General features: G+C 43.3%; 1 protein-coding gene across 4 annotated transcripts in view; it reads left to right on the top strand.

The window, feature by feature from the left end:
• Positions 1–20,633, top strand: part of SCN8A (sodium voltage-gated channel alpha subunit 8) — a 117,283-nt gene that overhangs the window by 65,880 nt on the left and 30,770 nt on the right. For all 4 annotated transcript variants that reach the window (XM_074325669.1, XM_074325668.1, XM_074325667.1 and 1 more), the window contains 5 exons: positions 5,670–5,908; positions 13,754–13,927; positions 15,835–16,191; positions 19,021–19,491; positions 20,014–20,131. In XM_074325669.1, coding sequence (XP_074181770.1) covers positions 5,670–5,908; positions 13,754–13,927; positions 15,835–16,191; positions 19,021–19,491; positions 20,014–20,131 — 1,359 coding nt within the window. The remainder of the gene's footprint in view (positions 1–5,669; positions 5,909–13,753; positions 13,928–15,834; positions 16,192–19,020; positions 19,492–20,013; positions 20,132–20,633) is intronic.

The raw sequence follows: 20,633 nt of genomic DNA, 5'->3' as shown, positions 1-20,633 counted from the left end.
AGAAACCAGCGTCCCAAATCTGCATGCAGAGAATCTAATAAGGACTTCAAAGCTGCTGCCAGCATTGTACACAGATAGGGAAGAAGTATGAAGGGACCACGTAAGTGCGAGCATGAGGGAGGCTTTGTAACCATCATCCTGAGGAGCCAGTGGGGTGCTGTGAGGCATAAAGGCACGTAGACTGAAGAACTGTGAACATATGAAATGATGGAACCCCCCTCACGCCCTCTACCCCAAAACGTACCTTCCTCTTTTCCTTTTCAACTGCTTACAACCCTTTTGATTTTCCCTTAAGGATTGAAGGTACTGTGCGTTTCGATTGCACCTAATTCTGCCTGTCTTCAAACACCCCCACATATCCATAAATATATTCGATGTGTGAAGAGGTAAGCTGAGGCCCCTCTCCCTCTGGCGCTCTGTGCCACAGGGGCAGGAGCAGCCACTGTGGAGTCATCGCGTGTCTGCCGTCACGTCACTGGCAGTGCCTGCACTCAGTATTAGGTGGCTGGCTCCTTCGTGATGCAGCCTGTCGTCGGAGGATTTCCCCAGCAAGTGTCAGCTTTCTGTCCAGTTGCGGTCCTCTTGCTTTCTAGGCTCCTCTCACGTTCTGTGGAGGTAGATTCAGGGACGACGTTTTCTTTCCAAGGTTCTGATTGGTTCTGCATGAATCTTCTGCATTTGATTCATGTTGATATAGCTGAGTTGTCCCATTGTAGATCCAAACTATTCTTTTCTTTCTCTCAGATACAGTTGACATACGATATATTCATTTCAGGGGTACAATGTAATGATAAGACATTTATATAACTTACAACCCCAGTAAGTCTAGTACCCACCTGGCACCATAAAGAGTTATTACAATATCACCGACTATATTTCCTGTGCTGTACTTTATATCCCCGTGACTGTTTTTGTCACTGCCAGTTTGTAGTTCTTAATCCCTTCCACCCATCCCTCAACCTCTCTCCCCTCTGGCAACTATTAATTTGTTCTCTTTATCTATGAGTTTGTTTCTATTTTGTTTGTTCGTTTATTTTGTCTTTTGGATTCCACACATAAGTGAATTTATATGGTGTTTGTCTTTCTCTGTCTGACTTGTTTCACTTAGCGTAATATCTTCTAGGTCCATCCAAGTTGTTGCGAAAGGTAAGATTTCATTCTTTTTCTGGCTGAGAAATAGTCCAGTGTGTATATATACCACACCTTCTTATCCATTCAGATTCAGATTATCCTTGAGGCCTCAAATTGCTGTTCTTAGACTTCAGATACCCAGGCTAACCCAGCAATAACCAGTCCCTGAGACAGAGACTCAAAAGTATCCTGGTGTCCTTGGGACAAGTTATTTTTGAGTCATCTAAGCACAATACCACTTCTGTGTGTGTGTGTGTGTGTGTGTGTGTGTGTGTGTGTGTGTGTGTGTGTGTGTTGGGAGGGGTGCCTGTGGTGAAGGGAGAATCCTGGAAAGGAACTCCCTTGTTTACATCTGCACTTATGGGCAGGGCGTTGCCCTTTACCTAGACTAATCTGGAGAACGTATCAAGTAAAAAGAATATTGGAACAACTGCTTTCAACCACTTGAACAACTTCAGTTATTTCTGTTTTCTTTCAGTCCCATAGAGAGTCTTGTCTGATAGAACATCTTTAAGCTTTGTAGCTTGTACTTTGAGAGTACAGGTAAATAACTGCAGATCATAAGAATTCCAAGATAAGAAATACTATTTTAAGAACTTTGGCTAATTTTATTCTTCACGTAGAGACCAAGATAAGATCTGTGTGAGTATCTATGGCAGTTGAGAAAGAAAACTAACAACCTCCAACAGGCATATTTTATTAGTGGCAAAGACCTCGGAACAGGAGAACTATCAATATAGTGCAACAATTATGTATTGATTACCTCAGTGACCTTGTCAGGGTCTGGCAAAAGTAGATGCTCAAACAATGTTTGTTGCACTGAATTTTGCTGTGCTTGGAATGATGGGATCGGTGCTGCAGGATTCCTTCTGGAGGCCTAGTGCTTCCGTCCCTCTACAGAGTTGGTGATAAACCAGTGGAGCATTACGGTCTTTCTCTATTCCCTTTTCTTCCTCTTCTCCCTGTCCTCTTCTTTCCCTTTCCTTCCTGCTACACTCATTCTCCACCCTCCACCAAGCGGCAGACACAGAAAAACAAAAGATGCAAGGGAAGCTCAGGGGAGAGACGGCTGGAGTTGTGTTCCTGAGTGGGAAGCCATTCCGGTTCTTGCCCCCATTTCTAAGCCCTCACGTTCACGTAGCAGTAGCTTTCGTACCTTTTCCTGCTCCGACGTTCCTCCCATCCCTTCTCCTCGTGGTTAACTCCCTTTGTTAAAACTGATGAGACAGAACGGCTGGAGCTGAATAACATGAGAGGGAATTAAAGGACATCAGGAGAGATCCATCCTATTCAACCACTGGTCCCTCTGGATTTAATGATCACTACAACAGGAAAAGCCAGCCTTGAGTGAATAATTGTTCCTGCTGCTTCTCAGACCTTCAGTTAGGAAACTCTGACATTATTTTAATCCAAAGATTAACATTATTATTATTTAAAACCAAGGAAGCAGGCTCCTACCTACTTAATGGCTTAAAAACCACAGTGGAGAATTCCAGAATACTATAAGTAATGAGAAAGTCCGGTGCTCTCTGCCTCACCCCCATCCTGTTGCAAACATGCTCACCAGGATCCAGTAAACTCAGCAGAATTCAGTCAGCAAAGCCATCAGCTGTGGGGATATTTCAGAGGACTGGGGGTGGGGTGTTGGCAGAGAGTAGTATAGTTTCACTTCCCAGCCATAAAGCTGTGGGAGAAGGGGAGAGAGTTAGTGACATAAGAATGAGGCAGTAATGATGGTACTTGATAGTATTGATTCTCAGATTAAACAGTTTCACAAACTCCCCTGTAGAGGTAACTGGCTATAACTATTGCTGCCACAATTTATTCCTTCTTTTGTTCAGCTGCCAAACGTCAAGTGTCCGTGCAGTTCTCTGCTATCTGCCTTTCTGGTGCAGCTGTAAGCTCAGAGCGTGGGGACTGTTGTTCATCAGCCTAGTCCCGGTGCCTAGCAAACAGTAGGTGCCTAAAAGTGTTTAACCGAATTGAGAGAAGCCCCTGCCTTCAGAAACCTCATGGTCAGCTAACGCTACCATCTTGGTAGAATTATGAGGCCCTCTCTGGAAACAATTCCCAGTACTCCTGAGGTTGAGACCCACAGTGCCCTCTCTGAACATGTCCAGGAGCAAAGTAAGGGAAACCCCACAAACCTTTGGACATCTCGCCCCCATATGTTAACCCGTTCCCCCAGACCAAATCCTTCCCCCATTCCAGGCATGTGGGGCCAGTAAGTTTGCAAAGTTGTGAGTTACTTTATAAACTTCCTTATTCACTGAATTGATCTTTTCTAGCTGCTAAGGTTCCACATTGTCTTACTTTTGGTGGAACGGATAAGATCCCCCGGATGTTGCTTTCTCAGGAAATGTGGATGAGACATACCTCGTATCCCTCCCTCTAGGAATCTTCTTGGTGCCCCATAGGGTAGGAGAACTTCTCCTTGTTGCCTGGCAAAGTCTTCGAGCCTCGCTCATTATAAAACATTACAATTGTGTCAACTGTCAGAAACGTGAACAGTAGCTGCTTCAGCCTCCACGTGCCGTGCCGGTGAGCAGCAGACATTTGGAGAAGGGAGGGGATAAAAAAAGGAACGGAACCAGATTTCCAAATATGTACTACAAGAATTTATGGAAATAAGAGAACCTTTTCATTTTCTTTTTTTGGGAAGAAAACTAAATTTACCTTGGGAAGGGAGGGAGTTCTATGAGGAAGGAGCCAAAGCAAATTTTCTTCACAGACTTCCTTTCCCACGCAGACTCCCATGTGGCGCTCACAGTGGCCCTTAAATCTGAAAAACCAAGGCAACCATTTCCTTAGCAACCAGGGAGCCAATCAGAAACCCAACCAAAGCACCCCATCTAAAATAAAGCCATCACCATGGGCACCAGCCAGCTGATTGGCAAAAGAGAAGCAGACTAATTGAAGGCAGCCATCTTGTTCTTAGTGAAACGTTGGAAAACTTTCTTTTATTCCCTGAGTGATTGGTTTTGTCAGCAGAATTGGGCAGAGGGGGATGCAGTTATAGGCAGCCCTGTAGAACCAATGCCTTGCCTCTAAGGAGTACCATGCTGCCAGGTTTGCAAAGTGACACGTCTTAAAGGCCATTCTCCTAGGTCAAGGTCCTTGGACTTCCGTAGTCCTACCTATTCATACTCAGTTTGAGGAGATCTTCGTTACCTAGGGCCTCATACCTACATGGTTGTAGCTGCCAGCTGAACGGTTCTCTGGCTTGACTGTGTAGTCATCCTTTTTAGTCTTTGCTTTGTAGATGACCTTAGAGATTGTCCAGTCCAGTAATTTTCAGTCTATGTTTATCAGAGCCCTAGGATTCTGGGGAAGTACGTTAGGAAAGAAAGAAGTCAGTTGGACTGAGCTCCAAGCTCTTTTTCCTGCCTTAACTAGAGCAATTCCTGGTTTATCTGTTTTATATATTGGGGCTTACATAAGATCTTATTTGGAAAAAGCAAAACAAAACAAAAAACATTGTTCTACTTCTGAAAGAGACAGACAAAAAGAGACCGAGAGTATAAGACAAAATAAGGAGAGAAAGAAAAGGGAAAGAAGAAAGAGACCGAGGAAAGGAGAGAGGAAGGAGAGAAGGAAAGGATAAAGGCTGATAAGGGCAGGAGAGGAGAAAGGAAGAGGGAAGAGCGATGAGAACGAGGAAGGAAGGGAGAAAGGGACATGCGGCTCACACTCCTAACTGGACTGTGAATTATAAACTCATTGATTGGTATTTCTTTGGGGACATAAGAGATACATTCCATGTGGTGGCTTGGGTGACGGCACTGATTCTGCTGTAAAGGTAATAATAATAGCAAGTATTTCTGTAGCACTTACTGTATACTAGGGTGTTCTCAGGCACTTGATATGTTTTTTAGCTCATTTAATTCTCATAGGAAATTGAAATCACTTGCTCAGGCTCCCACAGGTGGCAAGTATCTGAGCTGGTATTTGCACCCAGGTACGTTTGGCTTCAGTCTGTGCTTTCGACGGCTTCTCTGATAATAAGTCAATGATACAATGTATGATATAATACAACCCCTTTTAATGAAGATTTACCTTGTGCCAGGCACTGTGCCACCTGCTTTACACACATCAACTCAATGAATCCTTAATGAGTGGATGAGGACAATAGGACTTAACTTAGTTCTATTACCTGTGAAGTAAGTGCCGTTTCAGATGAGGCCACTGAGGCACAGAGGAGTCAATACTTTGCCTGAGATCACACAGCTTGTGAGTGCTGAAGCCATTTGAAGCTGAGAATCAGCCTCCAGAAGCTAAGCTCCTGACCACTATGCTATGTTCCCAAAATGGATGGATTGAGTTTTGTTTACAACTAGATCCTTATTAACTGGAAGTGATGATGCCTCCTCTGTCCCTTTGAGAGAAGGGAAAAAGAGGGAAACACGCAGGAAAGTCAGCCCTCAAGCCACCTTTGTTCCCACGTTAATAATAGTGGTAATGCCCCAGTGAGGATCTATAGTTATCCCTTTGTTTTCTTAATGTGATTGAGGGGCCACTTTTGTTTTTACTCACTACAGAGCTGGAAGAGTCTCAGAGAAAATGCCCACCATGCTGGTATAAATTTGCCAATACTTTCCTCATCTGGGAGTGTCACCCCTATTGGATAAAACTGAAAGAGATTGTGAACTTGATTGTAATGGACCCTTTTGTGGACTTGGCCATCACCATCTGCATTGTCCTGAATACACTGTTTATGGCAATGGAGCACCATCCTATGACGCCACAGTTTGAACATGTCTTATCCGTAGGAAACCTGGTAAGATAGAGCGCTGTCTTCTGATTCTGTCATCTGAACGCGTTTTGCCTGTAGGACATCTTTTTTGATGCTGAAAGCTGGAGTTGAGTTGAAAAGAAAGTAATAGTTCATTGGAAGACAAATGCTTCCACATATGCCGCGGCCCCAGCCGCTTCTGTTCACTGTTGTGATCCCTTGGCTGTTTCCTCTTTCTGCAGAACTTAGAAGATGTCATTTAAGAGCTGTTGGCAGAAACCCAACCATGGTGACAGAATGGGAGGCATGGTACAGTGGGTTGGTTTCAGCAGCCTGAGCCAAGGACTTCTGATTTTTTTTTTTCTTATTCTGTTTCTCACATTGATTCCTGTATTGCTCTGGCAAAGCACTTCCCCTTTCACCTTCAGTGACAACCACCACAAAATAAGAGAGCTCTTTTAGTTCATTAAACGTAACTATACATTTGCCTGTGCTGTCATATTACTTATCCATATAGGGATCTATGGTAAATTTTTAATTCTAGGCTGTTTTCCCCCTCTAGTCCAACTTCTGGGCTATCTTCCAGTTTCCAGCATTCATTGATCTGTGCCAAATTTATTTTAATGTTCGCTTAAGTCGTATATTTAATTTATGATATTATTTAGAAGAGAAATACGCACATTTTAAAAAATAGGTTACATAATATATTTTGAAGTCAAGTAGTTGTGATTTGGGGATTATCTGTTTTACATATTAAGTACAAAAATCAGGAGTTGATTGAATTTTGATAGATAGTAAAGAATTCACTGGAAAGAATCCCCTAGGTCATCGGGGCCTCATTATTCCGTAGGAGTTGCACCACAGGCACATCACATCTAATTGTTGCCATTTAATTTGAGCATGAACTCTGCCTGATGTGTGGTTTGTTTGCCTCCCTCTCTTCCTCCCTCCCTCGCCTTCTCTCGCCCTTTCCCCCAACCTCCCTACCTCTACCCCCGCCACACACACACACACATACACAATTTCTACCTTAAGTCCTAATACACTATTAAAGTTATAATATCATTTTGAGTTCTGACTCTGAAAACACACGTGGCAGAGGGGATTCTTTGTCTGGCTCGTCCTTGTAGGCTATTGTGTTCCCTGGCACACATCCAGGATGATTCTGTCGTCTTTCCAGGCTTCATGTCTGGGTTAGTGACACACACTTCAGGCTCGCTGCTGTGATGTCAACCCTCATGTGCAGCCCAGTGACATATCCCAGTCTTGACGCAGGACTGTCCAGGAGACCTGCCAAACTGGCAGACGGGTGCCTGAGGGTGGGCTTGCTGTATGTTGGGCTGACCCAGGGGCTTGGCCATAAGCTGCATTTTGAGCCAGTCAACAACAATATTATATAGATATAAGCTTTACTTTATTAGCCACAAGTGAAGTAATGAGAACTATGACCTGATCAATTTTGCTGTGGATAGTGGCAGTGGTGATGTTTTCCCTGCAGCATTTTCTTTTTCTTTACTTTTATTCACTTTCTATAGAATCAGTTCTCGATTTCTAAGGGGTTTTGAGAGGCCTTTTCATCTACCAGAGCAGACATGCCCTCAGGCCAGGCCAGCAAATGATGTTATTGTTCCCTTTCTTAACAATCTACAGAGATTCAGGATCACACCTAAATTAGAGTTGTGAGCATTCAGAAGACTGCTCAGATCCATCAGTGACAAAAGAGAAGAGGAGAAAATTTTGGCAGCTAATATTCAGGGACTCCATGAGACAAGCCAACCAGAACCAAGTTCTAAACTAAGAAAGCTCTGAGAGCAAGAGTTTTCAAGGGGATGGTAAATGTACAATTAGCAAGGGAATAGAGAGTAGTGAATTGTTCAGGATACTTTGGGCCTGCTGGTGGACTGGGTGTGAGGGTGAAGGAAAAGAAATGAAGAACAGTGCCTAGATTTAGGGTGTTAGTAACGGGGGGAATGGAGATGACTGAGGAAGAAACAGGTTTGAAGTTTAAAATCAAGAGTTCCGTTTTAGACAATTCGGGATGAGATGTCTGTTCACTGAGTGAAGATGCCAGATAAGGCAGTTGGATATGTGCTGGACCTCAGGAAAATTTGCATCATAAGTGTTTCTTGAACAATTAACAGAAACTCAAAGATGTACTTTTCTGTCAATCAACACAAAGATATACTTTTCCGTTGAGTTGGGCAGAAAGAACACAGAACTAGAAGTCACAAGGTTTGGGTTTTGGTTCCTATTTGATAGAATTTAAATAATGGCTTAAATAAGCCATTGATTTCTGTCCAGCAATGTCTTAGATCTATAAAATGAGGTTAACACTGTGCTCATCGATAAAATGAGAACCTGTACAGAAGTTTTTGGAATAGTGAAAAATATAAATCATAGGAACTGTATTAGGATAATTCAATAGGAGACTTGTCAAAGGCTTGGAGATTTGGGTAGTGTCTTTGACAGAACCTGAGAAAAAGAAGATGGAAAAAAGTGAGACAGTCTTGTCTTACGGTTGGAATAGGAGGCTTTTCCGTCAGCTGGGACAATGATTGAGTCGCGTTTGTCCATAGATGTGCCAATAGGTGTTTCTGAGGGACGATGAGAACAGTCTTCTGAAAATGGATGATCCCTGCCTTTTCCGCCCTCCCCACAAGAAAAAATCTAATAGTAGGAGGAACCTGAAAGATAATTCATCCCAACCCCCATGTTTTATAGAGGAAATGGAAGCCCAGGGACTCTGTGACTTATACAACTTTTGTATGACTTAGTTATGATTCTTTCTTTGCCTTTTTTTGCAAGCTATTGAACGTAACAGTGGGTTTATAAGATGTTTTTTTAAACAATCTCAATCTTCCTGAGAAGTTCCAAATACAGTATTAAAAACGTTTTTTGAGAGTAAGTTGCTGACACAGCCTGTCACCCCCGAATACTTAAGTGCGTGTTTTTTATGAACAAGTGCATTCTCCTACAGAGCCTTGATATAACTGTCCAAGACAGGAAGTTAACATGGATGCACTACAGCCATCTAATTCTCAGGCCCCTTCAAGTTTTGCCAATAATCCTAGTAATCTCCTTTATAACAAAAGGGTTCAGTTCCGGAGTTACCCATTGCGTTTGGCTATCCTAGCTCTCGCATCGTCTTCAGCCAGGGGGTGTGCCTCAGTCTTCTTTTGACTCATGACCTTGATACTTTTGAAGACTACAGGCCAGTTATTTTGTAGAACTCCCTCAGTTTGGGTTTGTCTAATGCGTCCTCAGGATTAGACTCAAGTTTTTATTTGACAGCAATATCACCCAAGTGACACTTGTTGTCTTCTCATGGCATCTACCAGGTGGCACACAATTTCCATTTGTCCCATTATTGGTGATGTTGATTACTTGATTAAGGAGGTGTCTGCCAGGCTTCTCTCCCCTGTAAAGTTACTCCTTTTCCATTTATAATTAATGAATATTTGTGAGGAAGTCACTTCGAAACTATCTGAATTTCCTGTTCTTCGTTAAACTTTTGGTTCATTCCTTTATTTACTTGTATCAGTATGGACTCATGGTTTTCACTTTTATCCAGTGGGTGATAACCCATTACTGTCATTTACTTCAACGTTGAAACTATTCCAGATTTGGCCAATGGGAGTCCCTTCAAGCTGGCCTCTGTGTCCTTTCATCACTTTCTCATTCCTTCCTGGTTTTCTGGTATCACAAGCTATTCCAAGATACTTTTATATTTTCCCTGTCTCAGGCCTAGAACCGGTCATTTCTCAAGGAGCCCTGGTGGTTTTAGTGGAAAATGATATTTAGAAGTGAGGCTATGGAGCGATATGCACACCTAAGCCCTCTCAGCACAGGGCTGGCTGTTTACATCAAGCTGGCTGTATGTACTCAGCACCGTGCGTTCGTGCTGTCACTTGCAATTCTAATGCAGCACTGTGGGATTTAGTCTAGTTTTCTCCTTTCTGTATTTGTAATTTCTTTCACAACAAAAAGAAACCTGGTCGCCACTATCTTTAATATGTTTACTTATTTGATCAAAAAGCCACTGTTACCTCTTACAGCGTGGATGTCCTCCTCGCCCTGCTCAGGCTCTGACTCCGCAGGCCAGGCCACCCAGTGTCCACACCCGTGTCCTGCTGTGGGCCTCCCCCTACGCTTCTCAGGCTCTGACACCCCAGGCCGGGACACCCCACACACCCTTGTATCCTTTACCCTCCGTGAACCCCTTCCCCCTGCATGGACCCCTCCGCACCCCACGCCAGGCTTCCCCCACAGAGAGCTCTCTCCATCCTGCGTAGGTCCTAATACCCTGTGCTGGGTAGTCATGCTACATAAATACCCTCCTCATCCCTCTCAGACTCTGACAGCTCATATTGGACTGTCCCCCAAGGTGGACACCCCTCTTTGGCCTGCACAGGCTCTCACAGCCCAGGCCGGGCTGCGCCCCTGCATAGATGCCCTGCTTGGGCTCCATCACCTGGCACCAGGCCTCCCTCCAAGTGATCGCCACCCAAGGGCTTTAGGACTGAATGGTTTGGGGGGGTTGGTGATGTGGAAAGAAGGGCAAAGGCTTAACCTGACATGAAAGTTTAATTTCTGAGATTCTTAGCAAAAAAAGGAAAAACAGGAAGTTATTTTCCTTGCTCACCAAGTACACATGAATGTTGTCATTTCTTAACTACAGCCTAACTACAGCTTTTCACCCAAAAGAAATTCATTTTATGTTTTAATTTTTCTTTCATCTGTATCCTTGTAACCCCTTCTGCATACCTCTTTCTAAATACTTGCTATGTACTATTTTCAGTTTTGTGTCTCCCCCCGGTTGGGTAAACAGCCATTCCAATTTGCACAGATCTGAGGGGGGTCTTGGGATATGGAACTTTAGGTGGTAAAAGTGGGACAGTCCTAGGCCGAGTGCTCACCCTAACGGGAGAGCCAGGATGCCAGACCTTCAGTGTGAAGACCAGGAGAGTCTCAGGCCAACCAGAGGAGGTGGTCACCCTTCCTCCCGGTGACTGAGTTCCTGAGGAGCCGTTATTTTTCATGTCTCCATTGTGGAACACGTAGAGCCTTTCCCATGTTGCATTGCATTCATCAGGGGGGAAGATCCACTACAGCACAGGACTGATTGGCCCCTTCTGAGAGCAGACAAGAGCATACAAACCCTAGTCACTCCCAAACGAGCCTAAAGTTTGTCCACAGATGCAGTTATGGCCACTTCTCCCTGACCCTTCACAAGCGCCAGAGTGACCCCCCCAAATGAAACGCCCCAGTCTTAGGACATTGGAGGCCTTACCTGTTGACCTGGCATTACAAATTCTCAGGCCTATGCCCCGGGACTTCCAATCTGACATTAGAAAGCTATGTCACCTATAAATTCAGAACATTCTATTAGAACGGCAGTTCTCAATCATTTTTTGGTCTTAGGACCCCTTTTGAACTCTTAAAAAGAGCTAGAGAGCTTTTGTTTGTGACAGTTATATCTATTGATATTTACTGTACTTAAAAAAAAAAGAAAAATCTTAAATATTTATTTATTTAAAAATCACAATAATATACTCATTACACAATTACATAAATAATATTTTATGGGAAAAACTATATTTTCCAAGAAAAAATGGCATTGTTGGACATCTTTGCAAATGTCTTTCATGGTTTAATAGAAGATAACTAGATTCTTTTATCTGCGCCTATATTCAGTCCATTGTGATATATTGCTTTGGCTGAAGCATAGGAAGGAAATCTGGCCTCACACAGATACATAGTTGGAAAAGGGAGGACCTCGTGCCCCCTGAAAGGATCTTAGGGATCCCAGGGGTCCGCAACTACACTGTGAGAACCGCTGCATTGGAATATAAATTCCTAGGGGAACATTTGATGATATTCACAGAGCACCATTTATGTGCAGTTGTTGATACAACTGCGTACAATTCTTTTTTCTCCTCAAGAAGCAAATAAGAGTGGCGTAATCGGGATAGCTGGAAATCTACTCTTCTCCATTTTCATTTTTAAAAAAGTTATTTCTTCGTCTAACCAGTAGTTATGAATTTATTTTCGCCCAAACTCCGAGTGATAGCAGACACTATGTGTTGAAACGACATGGTTGCTGACGTCTGTTGCCCGCGGTCCTACCAGGCGCCTGGGGGCCACTCATCCTGTGGAAAGGCAGCACCACGGAACTGTGCCATCGTTGATTTTCTCTTAGATACCATAGTTCCCACAGTGTAGCTATTCCATAGTCAGTCAGCCGCTGCTTCTTACCAGCACTTGCTGTGTGTTCACCGGGAACCAATGGAACAGGAATGCAGTGTCTACTTAGTGTGCGTTAAGCAGGCTAACATTTCTGTGTAGAGAAGCCTTTGATGGGTTTACACGAAGGGTAAAATGTCTGTCAGGAATTGGTTAGCTGCCCCTACTTTCCCTGACCTCACGTAGCGGGGCGTTTTATCTGTAGATGCTTAGCTTGCACTATGAACTTTGATTTTGCTTAACTAGATCTCTTCAGGGAATATTTTCTTTCCATTTTAGAATACTGCATCTTCAGTTTAGAAAAAAGGGGAACCAAAGTATACGGACACCAAAAACTTCCAGCACCCTTATCCCTTTTTGTTTCCTTCAAGTCATTCTGTTTTGTTATTTCCATTCATTAATTCAGTATATTTCTAAACAGCGTCTATAATCTAAGTACTTTTCACTATTTTTAATTCTTTCCTCAGACCACATCTTCAGAATTTTTCTTAAACTCCTTCATGTGTAAATTTGGTAACCAGGTGGATATAAGTAGTAATTTATTATGAGTTTTAACTCTATTGCATATAAAGTTCTCTGAAAACATAATATTCAGTAAGAGGCTGATGTCATGTGGTTAGCTTAGAGCAAGGGAATTGGTCTTGTCAAAACTGGTGTCCATGGTATTTTTACTTTCCTACTGCACGTTATATTACTAAGACTGCAGGATACAGAAAGCGTTAGGAAACACAAGGTGCTCCATCAGACAGAAAAGTGGGAGACAGGTAACGGAGGGAAGAAGTCATTTTTGTACCCTATAAGCCCCAGATCTAAACCAATTATTACTTCATTGAAAATTATTACTTCATATTAAAAAAAAACAAAAGGAAGCACCAATGTATCCATAATAAGAAATTTCTGAGGATATGTTCACCAGTGGCATTTTATACAAGCAGTAAAAGTGAGAATTAGGAAGACCATGTAGCAAGATGGATAAAGTCATGATTAGTGAAAAAAAAGACCCAAGACTATGTATTCTATGACTTTACTACTCTTTCAACATATATATGCACTTGAAAAAAACCAGAAAGGGAGTACATAAAAATGATAGTTATATGCAAGGTGGTGAGACGATGGATGTGTTTTTCCTGCATTTTTCACACTTTTAGCAATGTTCTACTGGTTTTATGATTTAAAATAAGAAACCCTGCAGGGCATGTTTAAGTTTGATAAGACACATAATATCAAATCAGGAACAATGCTGTATTTTTCTAATATAATTATAACACAAGTGTTTGGTGTGTTGTTGTTTTTTTTGGCAAACATCCCAAGCATACACGTTCAAATCACTGCTGACCCTTTAGAAGGAGTCATCTGTGTGGTATTCCCATAGCTTAGAATAATTTTTTTAACTGCACTCTTGAACAATGTGATTTGGGTGGTTCTGGCAACAAAGATGGAAACATCGGGGCTGAGTACTTCATTCAAGAGGAAAATAAGACTTTCTTACATCGTGTGACATGGTCATGGGACATGTACTGATGTCCTCAGGTGCAGAATTTAACCAAAGCTGGCTCTTGAGGCTTCTTAGACATGTTGTATTGAAAGATAATGATAAAGGCATTCTTCTCATTTCTTTTTCTTCACCCCTGCGTTCCCCCTCTTTAGGTTTTCACTGGAATTTTCACAGCAGAAATGTTCCTGAAGCTCATAGCCATGGATCCCTACTATTATTTCCAAGAAGGTTGGAACATTTTTGACGGATTTATTGTCTCCCTCAGTTTAATGGAACTGAGTCTATCAGATGTGGAGGGGCTTTCGGTGCTGCGATCTTTCCGATTGGTATTCAATATTTCTCCAATTTTGTTTTACATTTCCTATCTTGCAGTTACTAGAGTTTTGCATAAGTTAATTTGATGATTTTTAAAAAAAAATCCTTAGCTATAGTCTACTCCCAATTTCAGTTGGCTATTTATTGGCTTACAGTCTTGAAAACTTTCCTGCTAATCTAGAAGTTAGTTTTTAAAATCAATCGACAAACAGACACCAGCGTTAGGAAGTTCCTCAGAAAATAATGGTAAACCTAAAAGACGAAGAAGGAGTCCCACGGGCTATTCTGAGGTCTGGTTTGGATTTGCTCGTGAACCTACTTCTTTATCTGAACATCTCCCTGAAATGGCAAGAATTCCTCCTTGTTCAAAGGTGGCTTTCCCCATTTCTATTTTGGTGACCCTCATTTCAGAAAATGAGAATAAGGTCACCTTTTTTTTTAATTATATTGAAATTAGTTGTTGAACACTGGCTTTGTTTTCCCCATCATTAGTTAGGAAGGGTTTTTTTAATTAATGTATTTAAAAGAGTTAATGTGTGGATCACAGAAAGGACCCGAAAGAGTAGTTAACGATGTCCTCAACGTAGCTTTCCATAGACGTGGGCTTCAGTGACGTGCTAACTGAGTCCCTTGAGAAGCTGAGTGACCTTGGGGGTGTCCCACTCAGACAAAGCATCAGAACTGGCTTGGGTTTTTCTCTCCCTGTTGGGAAAATACCTAAGCACTTGCAACTGAAAGAACTTAAGGTTTTGTCATCAGGACATCCAGCATATCGAAGAAAGAGAATTGGAATAGAGTAAAACTAGTTGTAAAATAGTGATCTCACTCCGTCCAAGTCGCAAAGTGAACCTCTGCCAAGTTTCTAGAACCTCTGCTTACGAGTCTTTGGTTACGATCCAGCCCACAGTAGACTTTAAGAACATTTCTAGAAAATGAGAGGAAGGATTAAGAGATAGAAGCCTTAGCACTAATATGCTTAATAAATTAAAAGCCAGTAAGAAAGGGAAAAAAATAGGAGTGACCCAGATACACACACAGAACAACACCTGGTAAATCTTGAACTCTCGGATAAGACTCGTTTTCAATAAGAAAAAAGTGTTCAAATCAGTGCTGTTGTTTCTACCAAAATTCCTATTATCTTTAGTTGTTAATTAGTTGGTAACTTATGACATCTGATGATAATCTGATTATTATCATTCCATCCCTGGGCTTTGTGCATATCACCTTCAGGCTGTTGGCCAAGACCTTGTCATCATTCATGTGAATGAATATAGAATGTAGAAATTTAATGCTTGACAGATACTTAAAGTGCTGTCCTCTGAGTTAATATCAATATAGTTCCTTTTCATAAGATGTTTGACATATATGGAACCACCCCTTCTCTTAGGAGTTTTTCTTTCCCTTCAAGTTATTCCAAGCATATCACAAAGTTTCATATCAGCCATTGATTATTATTGGGAAGCAAAAAGATTTAGAATTTTTAAATGCTGTTTTAAGGAGACAGATGAGTTATTGTTACTGTCCTTACGTACTGATCTTTTGGTTCACTATAAATCTCATTTTTCTTGATATGTCCCTTGAGAAGTCAAGGTAAAATCAATAGAAAAAGGATATGTTCATGTATGGCTTGGTTTTAAGTAGATTGACCCAGGGACTAATACAGGGGACGAAAGGCAGTATTCATGGGTCTAAATCTTTCACTTACCATGAAATTAATCAGTTTTCCTTTATTTGTGCCTCAGTTTCTCCCATTTTAGTCTAAGACTGTTAGAAAATTCTGGTTGCTCAATAAATTTAAGCTGCTCTTACTAATGATCTATGTTTTTATATTAGCCCTGTGCTGAGAAAATGGCTAGAGTATCATGTGGTTTTTGTTTGTTGTGTTTTTGTTTTGTTTTTTTGCTTTTTGCCCCCTTAGCTCCGAGTCTTCAAACTGGCCAAATCCTGGCCCACCCTGAACATGCTGATCAAGATCATTGGCAATTCCGTGGGTGCCCTGGGCAACCTGACCCTGGTGCTGGCCATTATCGTCTTCATCTTCGCCGTGGTGGGCATGCAGCTCTTTGGAAAGAGCTACAAAGAGTGTGTGTGCAAGATCAACGTGGACTGTGAGCTCCCTCGCTGGCACATGCACGACTTCTTCCATTCCTTCCTCATTGTCTTCCGGGTGCTGTGTGGCGAGTGGATCGAGACCATGTGGGACTGCATGGAGGTGGCCGGCCAGGCCATGTGCCTCATTGTCTTCATGATGGTCATGGTCATCGGCAACCTCGTGGTGAGTGCCGACGTGTGGGTCTCTCTGTTCTTTGCCCCGAACATCTTACGCTTGGCCCAGAGGCCCAGCCTGCTTAGTCCTTCTACTGCCTTCCATGTCTGTGTTGGTTTTTATTCTTTCTCCAGCCAAGGACCCTAAGGTACAGATAAAGGAAAGGCGACTGCTATTTACAGGAACCTTCTGAATCATAAGCCCCACAACCTGCCAGCACTTTTTCATAGTTATGGAAATGAACTCAGCAAAGATAAGGGGCTTTCTTAAAGTCCCACAGCTGGTAAATGTCAGGGCTTGTATTAGATCCTAGGCTTCAAACTCTGTCTCTTTCTACTACAAAAGTTTCCTTCGTCTAAACTAGAATTTCTCAACCTTGACACTGTTGACGTTTGGGGCGAGGTAATTGTTGGTTGTGGGACTGTCCTGTGCGTTGTAGGATATGAAGCAACATCCCTGGCCTCTATCTCCACTGGCCAGTAGTGCCCCCACCCCAAGTTGTGACAGCAAAAATGCTTCCAGACGTTGCCAGCTGTCCCCTAGGGGGCAAAGTTGCCCTCCATTGGGAGCCATGACCAAACTATCTTAGCTTTTATATAATTTGTGTAAATGACAAATCACTTTCTTGCTTCACTCTGATCTGTCCTCCTGCTATTTTCTGCCTCTGAATATAGAACATTCACCAACAGAGATTTTCCACCCTGTTTTTGGAGTGTGAACTGAGAACTACCAGCAGTGAGATGACTCGAGACTGTTAGAAATACAGAATCTTAGACCCCACCCCAGAACTACTGAATCAAAATCTGCATTTTTAATGAGACCCCCAGATGATTGACACGCACACTAAAGTGCATGGGAAGTACCCATCTTTCAAATGAGGGAAAATCCCACTTGCAAGTGTAGAGCAAGGAGGGCTGGAAGACGGCAGCCTCAGCTGATCCCTTGTAAGCTCCTCCACATTAATTAGTTCTCTTCTCTTTTCTGCCGTAGAGAAGTTGACCAGGAGTGGGTTCCCACTCACCAGCCTCTGAACCAGCTATGGCCAGCCACCCTCTTCTTTCATTTGACCTATGAAAAATAGACACAATAATGTTTTGGGTTTTTGTAATCTCTCTCTCCATTCCCAGCCACCTTTCTCTCAGTCCTACTCCCTCTAGTCTTGACACTCCTTCAATGAATACAGCTATTGCCTAATGGTACATAATAGGATCGACATTTATCAGCCCTGACTTGCCACCCTTTCTCTAGTCTCCTATTCTCAGTTCTCTCAAGGACATCTCCCCATGACTGTCTATAGCTACCTGAGCACATGACAAAGGCACCTATTGTTTCTGCTCTTGATGACACCTTTCCAGGTTCCCCTTTGCTCAGTCCTTCTGCTCACCTAGTGTCTAGGAATCTGTAAATGTAACTCTTTTCTGACTCTTCTCTCTCCTCTCCCAGTAAATGTCTGCTGTCTTTCATACATCTTTCTTCATAGTTATTCTGTATGTACATCATTCTTTGTAGTATTTCTAAGATCTGCCTCTTCCTTTCTACTTCTATAACTATTTCTAAAAATGTGGTCTAAAGACCACTGCATTACAATCACCCCAGGTTTACTCATTAAAAAATGCTAAGTCCCAGGCCCTACACCAGATGTACTGAATCAGAATCTCTCTGGGGAAGCCAAGGAAATACGTGATAACAAGGAGATTCTGACGCATGCTAAGGTTTGAGATTAAATGGCCTAATTGAGACCCTTATCAACTCACATGCAAGTGATAGCCTCCTAACTCCTAGCCCCTCTTCTGTAGGAATGGCTTCCTCAAATCTCTGTAATCATCGGTGATTCCTTTCCTCAAGAACCAAGAGTAGTTCCACATAAATAAAACCCAAGTCCGTCAGCCGGGCCTTCGAAAAGCCTTCCCCAGTTCACCCCCACTTTACCGACATATTTATTTTTCAGTGTCCCAGATAATCCAAATACATAGAGTTCATGTATTGTTTCAGTCCCTCCCACTCTGCACATACTATTATCTCCACCTAAAATAGATTCCTTATTCATCTTTAGAAGTGTGACAAAGTAAGGGCCAAGTGTAAATCACGAAGTGAACACCTTTCCCATTTTTCAAAAGTCAGTTAATAAAAATAAATTAATCTTAATGCCCAGTGTGGTAAAGTAAGAAAACAGAAAGAGAGAGAGAAAGAAAGCTTGTATCTGCTGGCTTAACACTTAGCTATAAAACAGAACACAAAAGTCACCATCACTGTCTTGCTACATCTCTTTTATTTTGATAAATGTTAAGAAAACAAAGAAAATTAATTTTTGGAATAAGATGACATGAAATGTGTTTCAGTTCTACCTTTTTGATTTGTTGTGGGAAAGTATGGCTCTCTAGGCCTAATGTGTTCCTAGCATGGGTCCCCCCAGGCAGCCACTGCTCATGAACACATGGCATCTGTACTCTCTTTGATCCCCCCTATAATCCATATCCACATTTTTTGTTTTATTTTGGGGGGATTATCTTCCAAAACGAATAGAGCCTTTGCTTTTTCTGATTATAGAAAAGGTAATATATTTTGGAATGTAGATAGAGAGAGAGAGAGACAGATCTATAGATACAATATACAAGAACCAAGAGAAGAGCTGCTAAACTCCTTGTATTACAACCAAAAATCAAACAAAATGCTCACCTAATAACAGGAGCATTTAAACCACTGTGGGCCAAACAAAACACTATAGAAATCCTTGAGTCTGTCGCTAAGTCTGTGGGCTGCCAGTTTCCTAGTGTAGGGGACAGCTTACCTACTGCCGTCCTCCACTCACTCTCCTTTCTTCTAATGCTGCTGGTACAGGTGCTGAACCTGTTCCTGGCCTTGCTCCTGAGCTCGTTCAGTGCAGACAACCTGGCAGCCACGGACGATGATGGGGAAATGAACAACCTGCAGATCTCAGTGATCCGTATCAAGAAGGGTGTGGCTTGGACCAAAGTGAAAGTGCGCGCCTTCATGCAGGCCCACTTCAAACAGCGCGAGGCCGATGAGGTGAAGCCTCTGGACGAGCTGTATGACAAGAAGGCCAGCTGCATCGCCAACCACACCGCGGCAGACATCCACCGGAACGGGGACTTCCAGAAGAATGGCAACGGCACCACCAGCGGCATTGGCAGCAGCGTGGAGAAGTACATCATTGACGAGGACCACATGTCCTTCATCAACAACCCCAACCTGACTGTGCGGGTGCCCATTGCTGTCGGCGAGTCCGATTTTGAGAACGTCAACACAGAGGACGTTAGCAGCGAATCGGATCCTGAAGGCAGCAAAGATGTAAGAAGCCAACCTGGAGCCTGTGTGAGAACAGACAGGGCTGTCAGCTCCAGGGAGTGGTTCAGCCATGGGCTTGGTAGCGAGATCCTGGAGTAGCCAACTGAGTGACCCCCTTGTTGTCACTCTAGGCCTTCCCCAGGTGCCCTAGATTCCTGAGGTGTTCCTGGATAGATCTCCATCACAGCTAGGTCATCTAGGTCAGAGGCTGGAGTATGCCCTCAAGTACTTCGCTGCCATTAATCTGTTTGATCTGTGTCCCTGGGACCAGCCCATCGCCTCGTTTGGTTTAGTGTGGATCACTGTCATCTGTGAATGGGTTTTAATGTCACACCCCATCCTGACAGCAGTTGCGAAAGCCCTGTAGCACTTGTTTGCTTGCCGTGAGCTGGATGATGGTGAGTTTGTAATAGAATTGCAGACAAGAAGTATAGCTGGCACATCATCCGTACCGGGGCAGAGGAGTCAGAGCGGAGTGGACGCGCTGCTGCAGTCGCTTCATCTCTCTTTTTCTTGCGTGTCTAGAAACTGGATGATACCAGCTCCTCTGAAGGAAGCACCATCGATATCAAACCAGAAGTAGAGGAAGTCCCTGTGGAACAGCCTGAGGAATACTTAGACCCAGACGCCTGCTTCACAGAAGGTGCGAGGGGGCAAAGCGAGGCGGGGGGGGCACATCGTACCTGCCCTGCTTCCAGACAGACTTCTGCCAGGGCTAGTGGTTGGAGGAGAGGGCGGCGGTTCAGTGGCTGTCTTCAAGAACTTTGTCCCCCACCTCATCATTTTGAGGGGAGCTGATATTGTTGTCACTGGTGTAGCTATTCTCAAACTTTGTCCACTTTCTCTTGGCATCAGCCTATAGAAACTTCCATTAGGAAGGCCTATTCTGTCACGGCTGTGTCGCCTCCTGATACCCCTTTCTCCTCCCTCACTGCTTCTTTAGAGGACATCTTCCCTACCAGAGGGCCTGGTAGCCTTGCAGCATAGTCTCAGCCTACCGCCCTCTCCATTTCTGAGTCAGACGTTCTGAGGCAGCCACTGTCCTCCCAGCTGTGTGGTGGGGCAGCGCCAGGTGGGGCCTGGGAGATGGAGGACAGGGCAGGGCCGGGTGGGCACGTCCCGCGGTCTGACCTGCCTCTCCCGCT

This window comes from Rhinolophus sinicus, linkage group LG02 (genome assembly GCF_036562045.2).
Source record: "Rhinolophus sinicus isolate RSC01 linkage group LG02, ASM3656204v1, whole genome shotgun sequence".
Taxonomy (NCBI): Eukaryota; Metazoa; Chordata; class Mammalia; order Chiroptera; family Rhinolophidae; genus Rhinolophus; species Rhinolophus sinicus.
The sequence above is the reverse complement of the archived record's forward strand: the minus strand, read 5'-3'. Positions and strand labels throughout refer to the sequence as shown.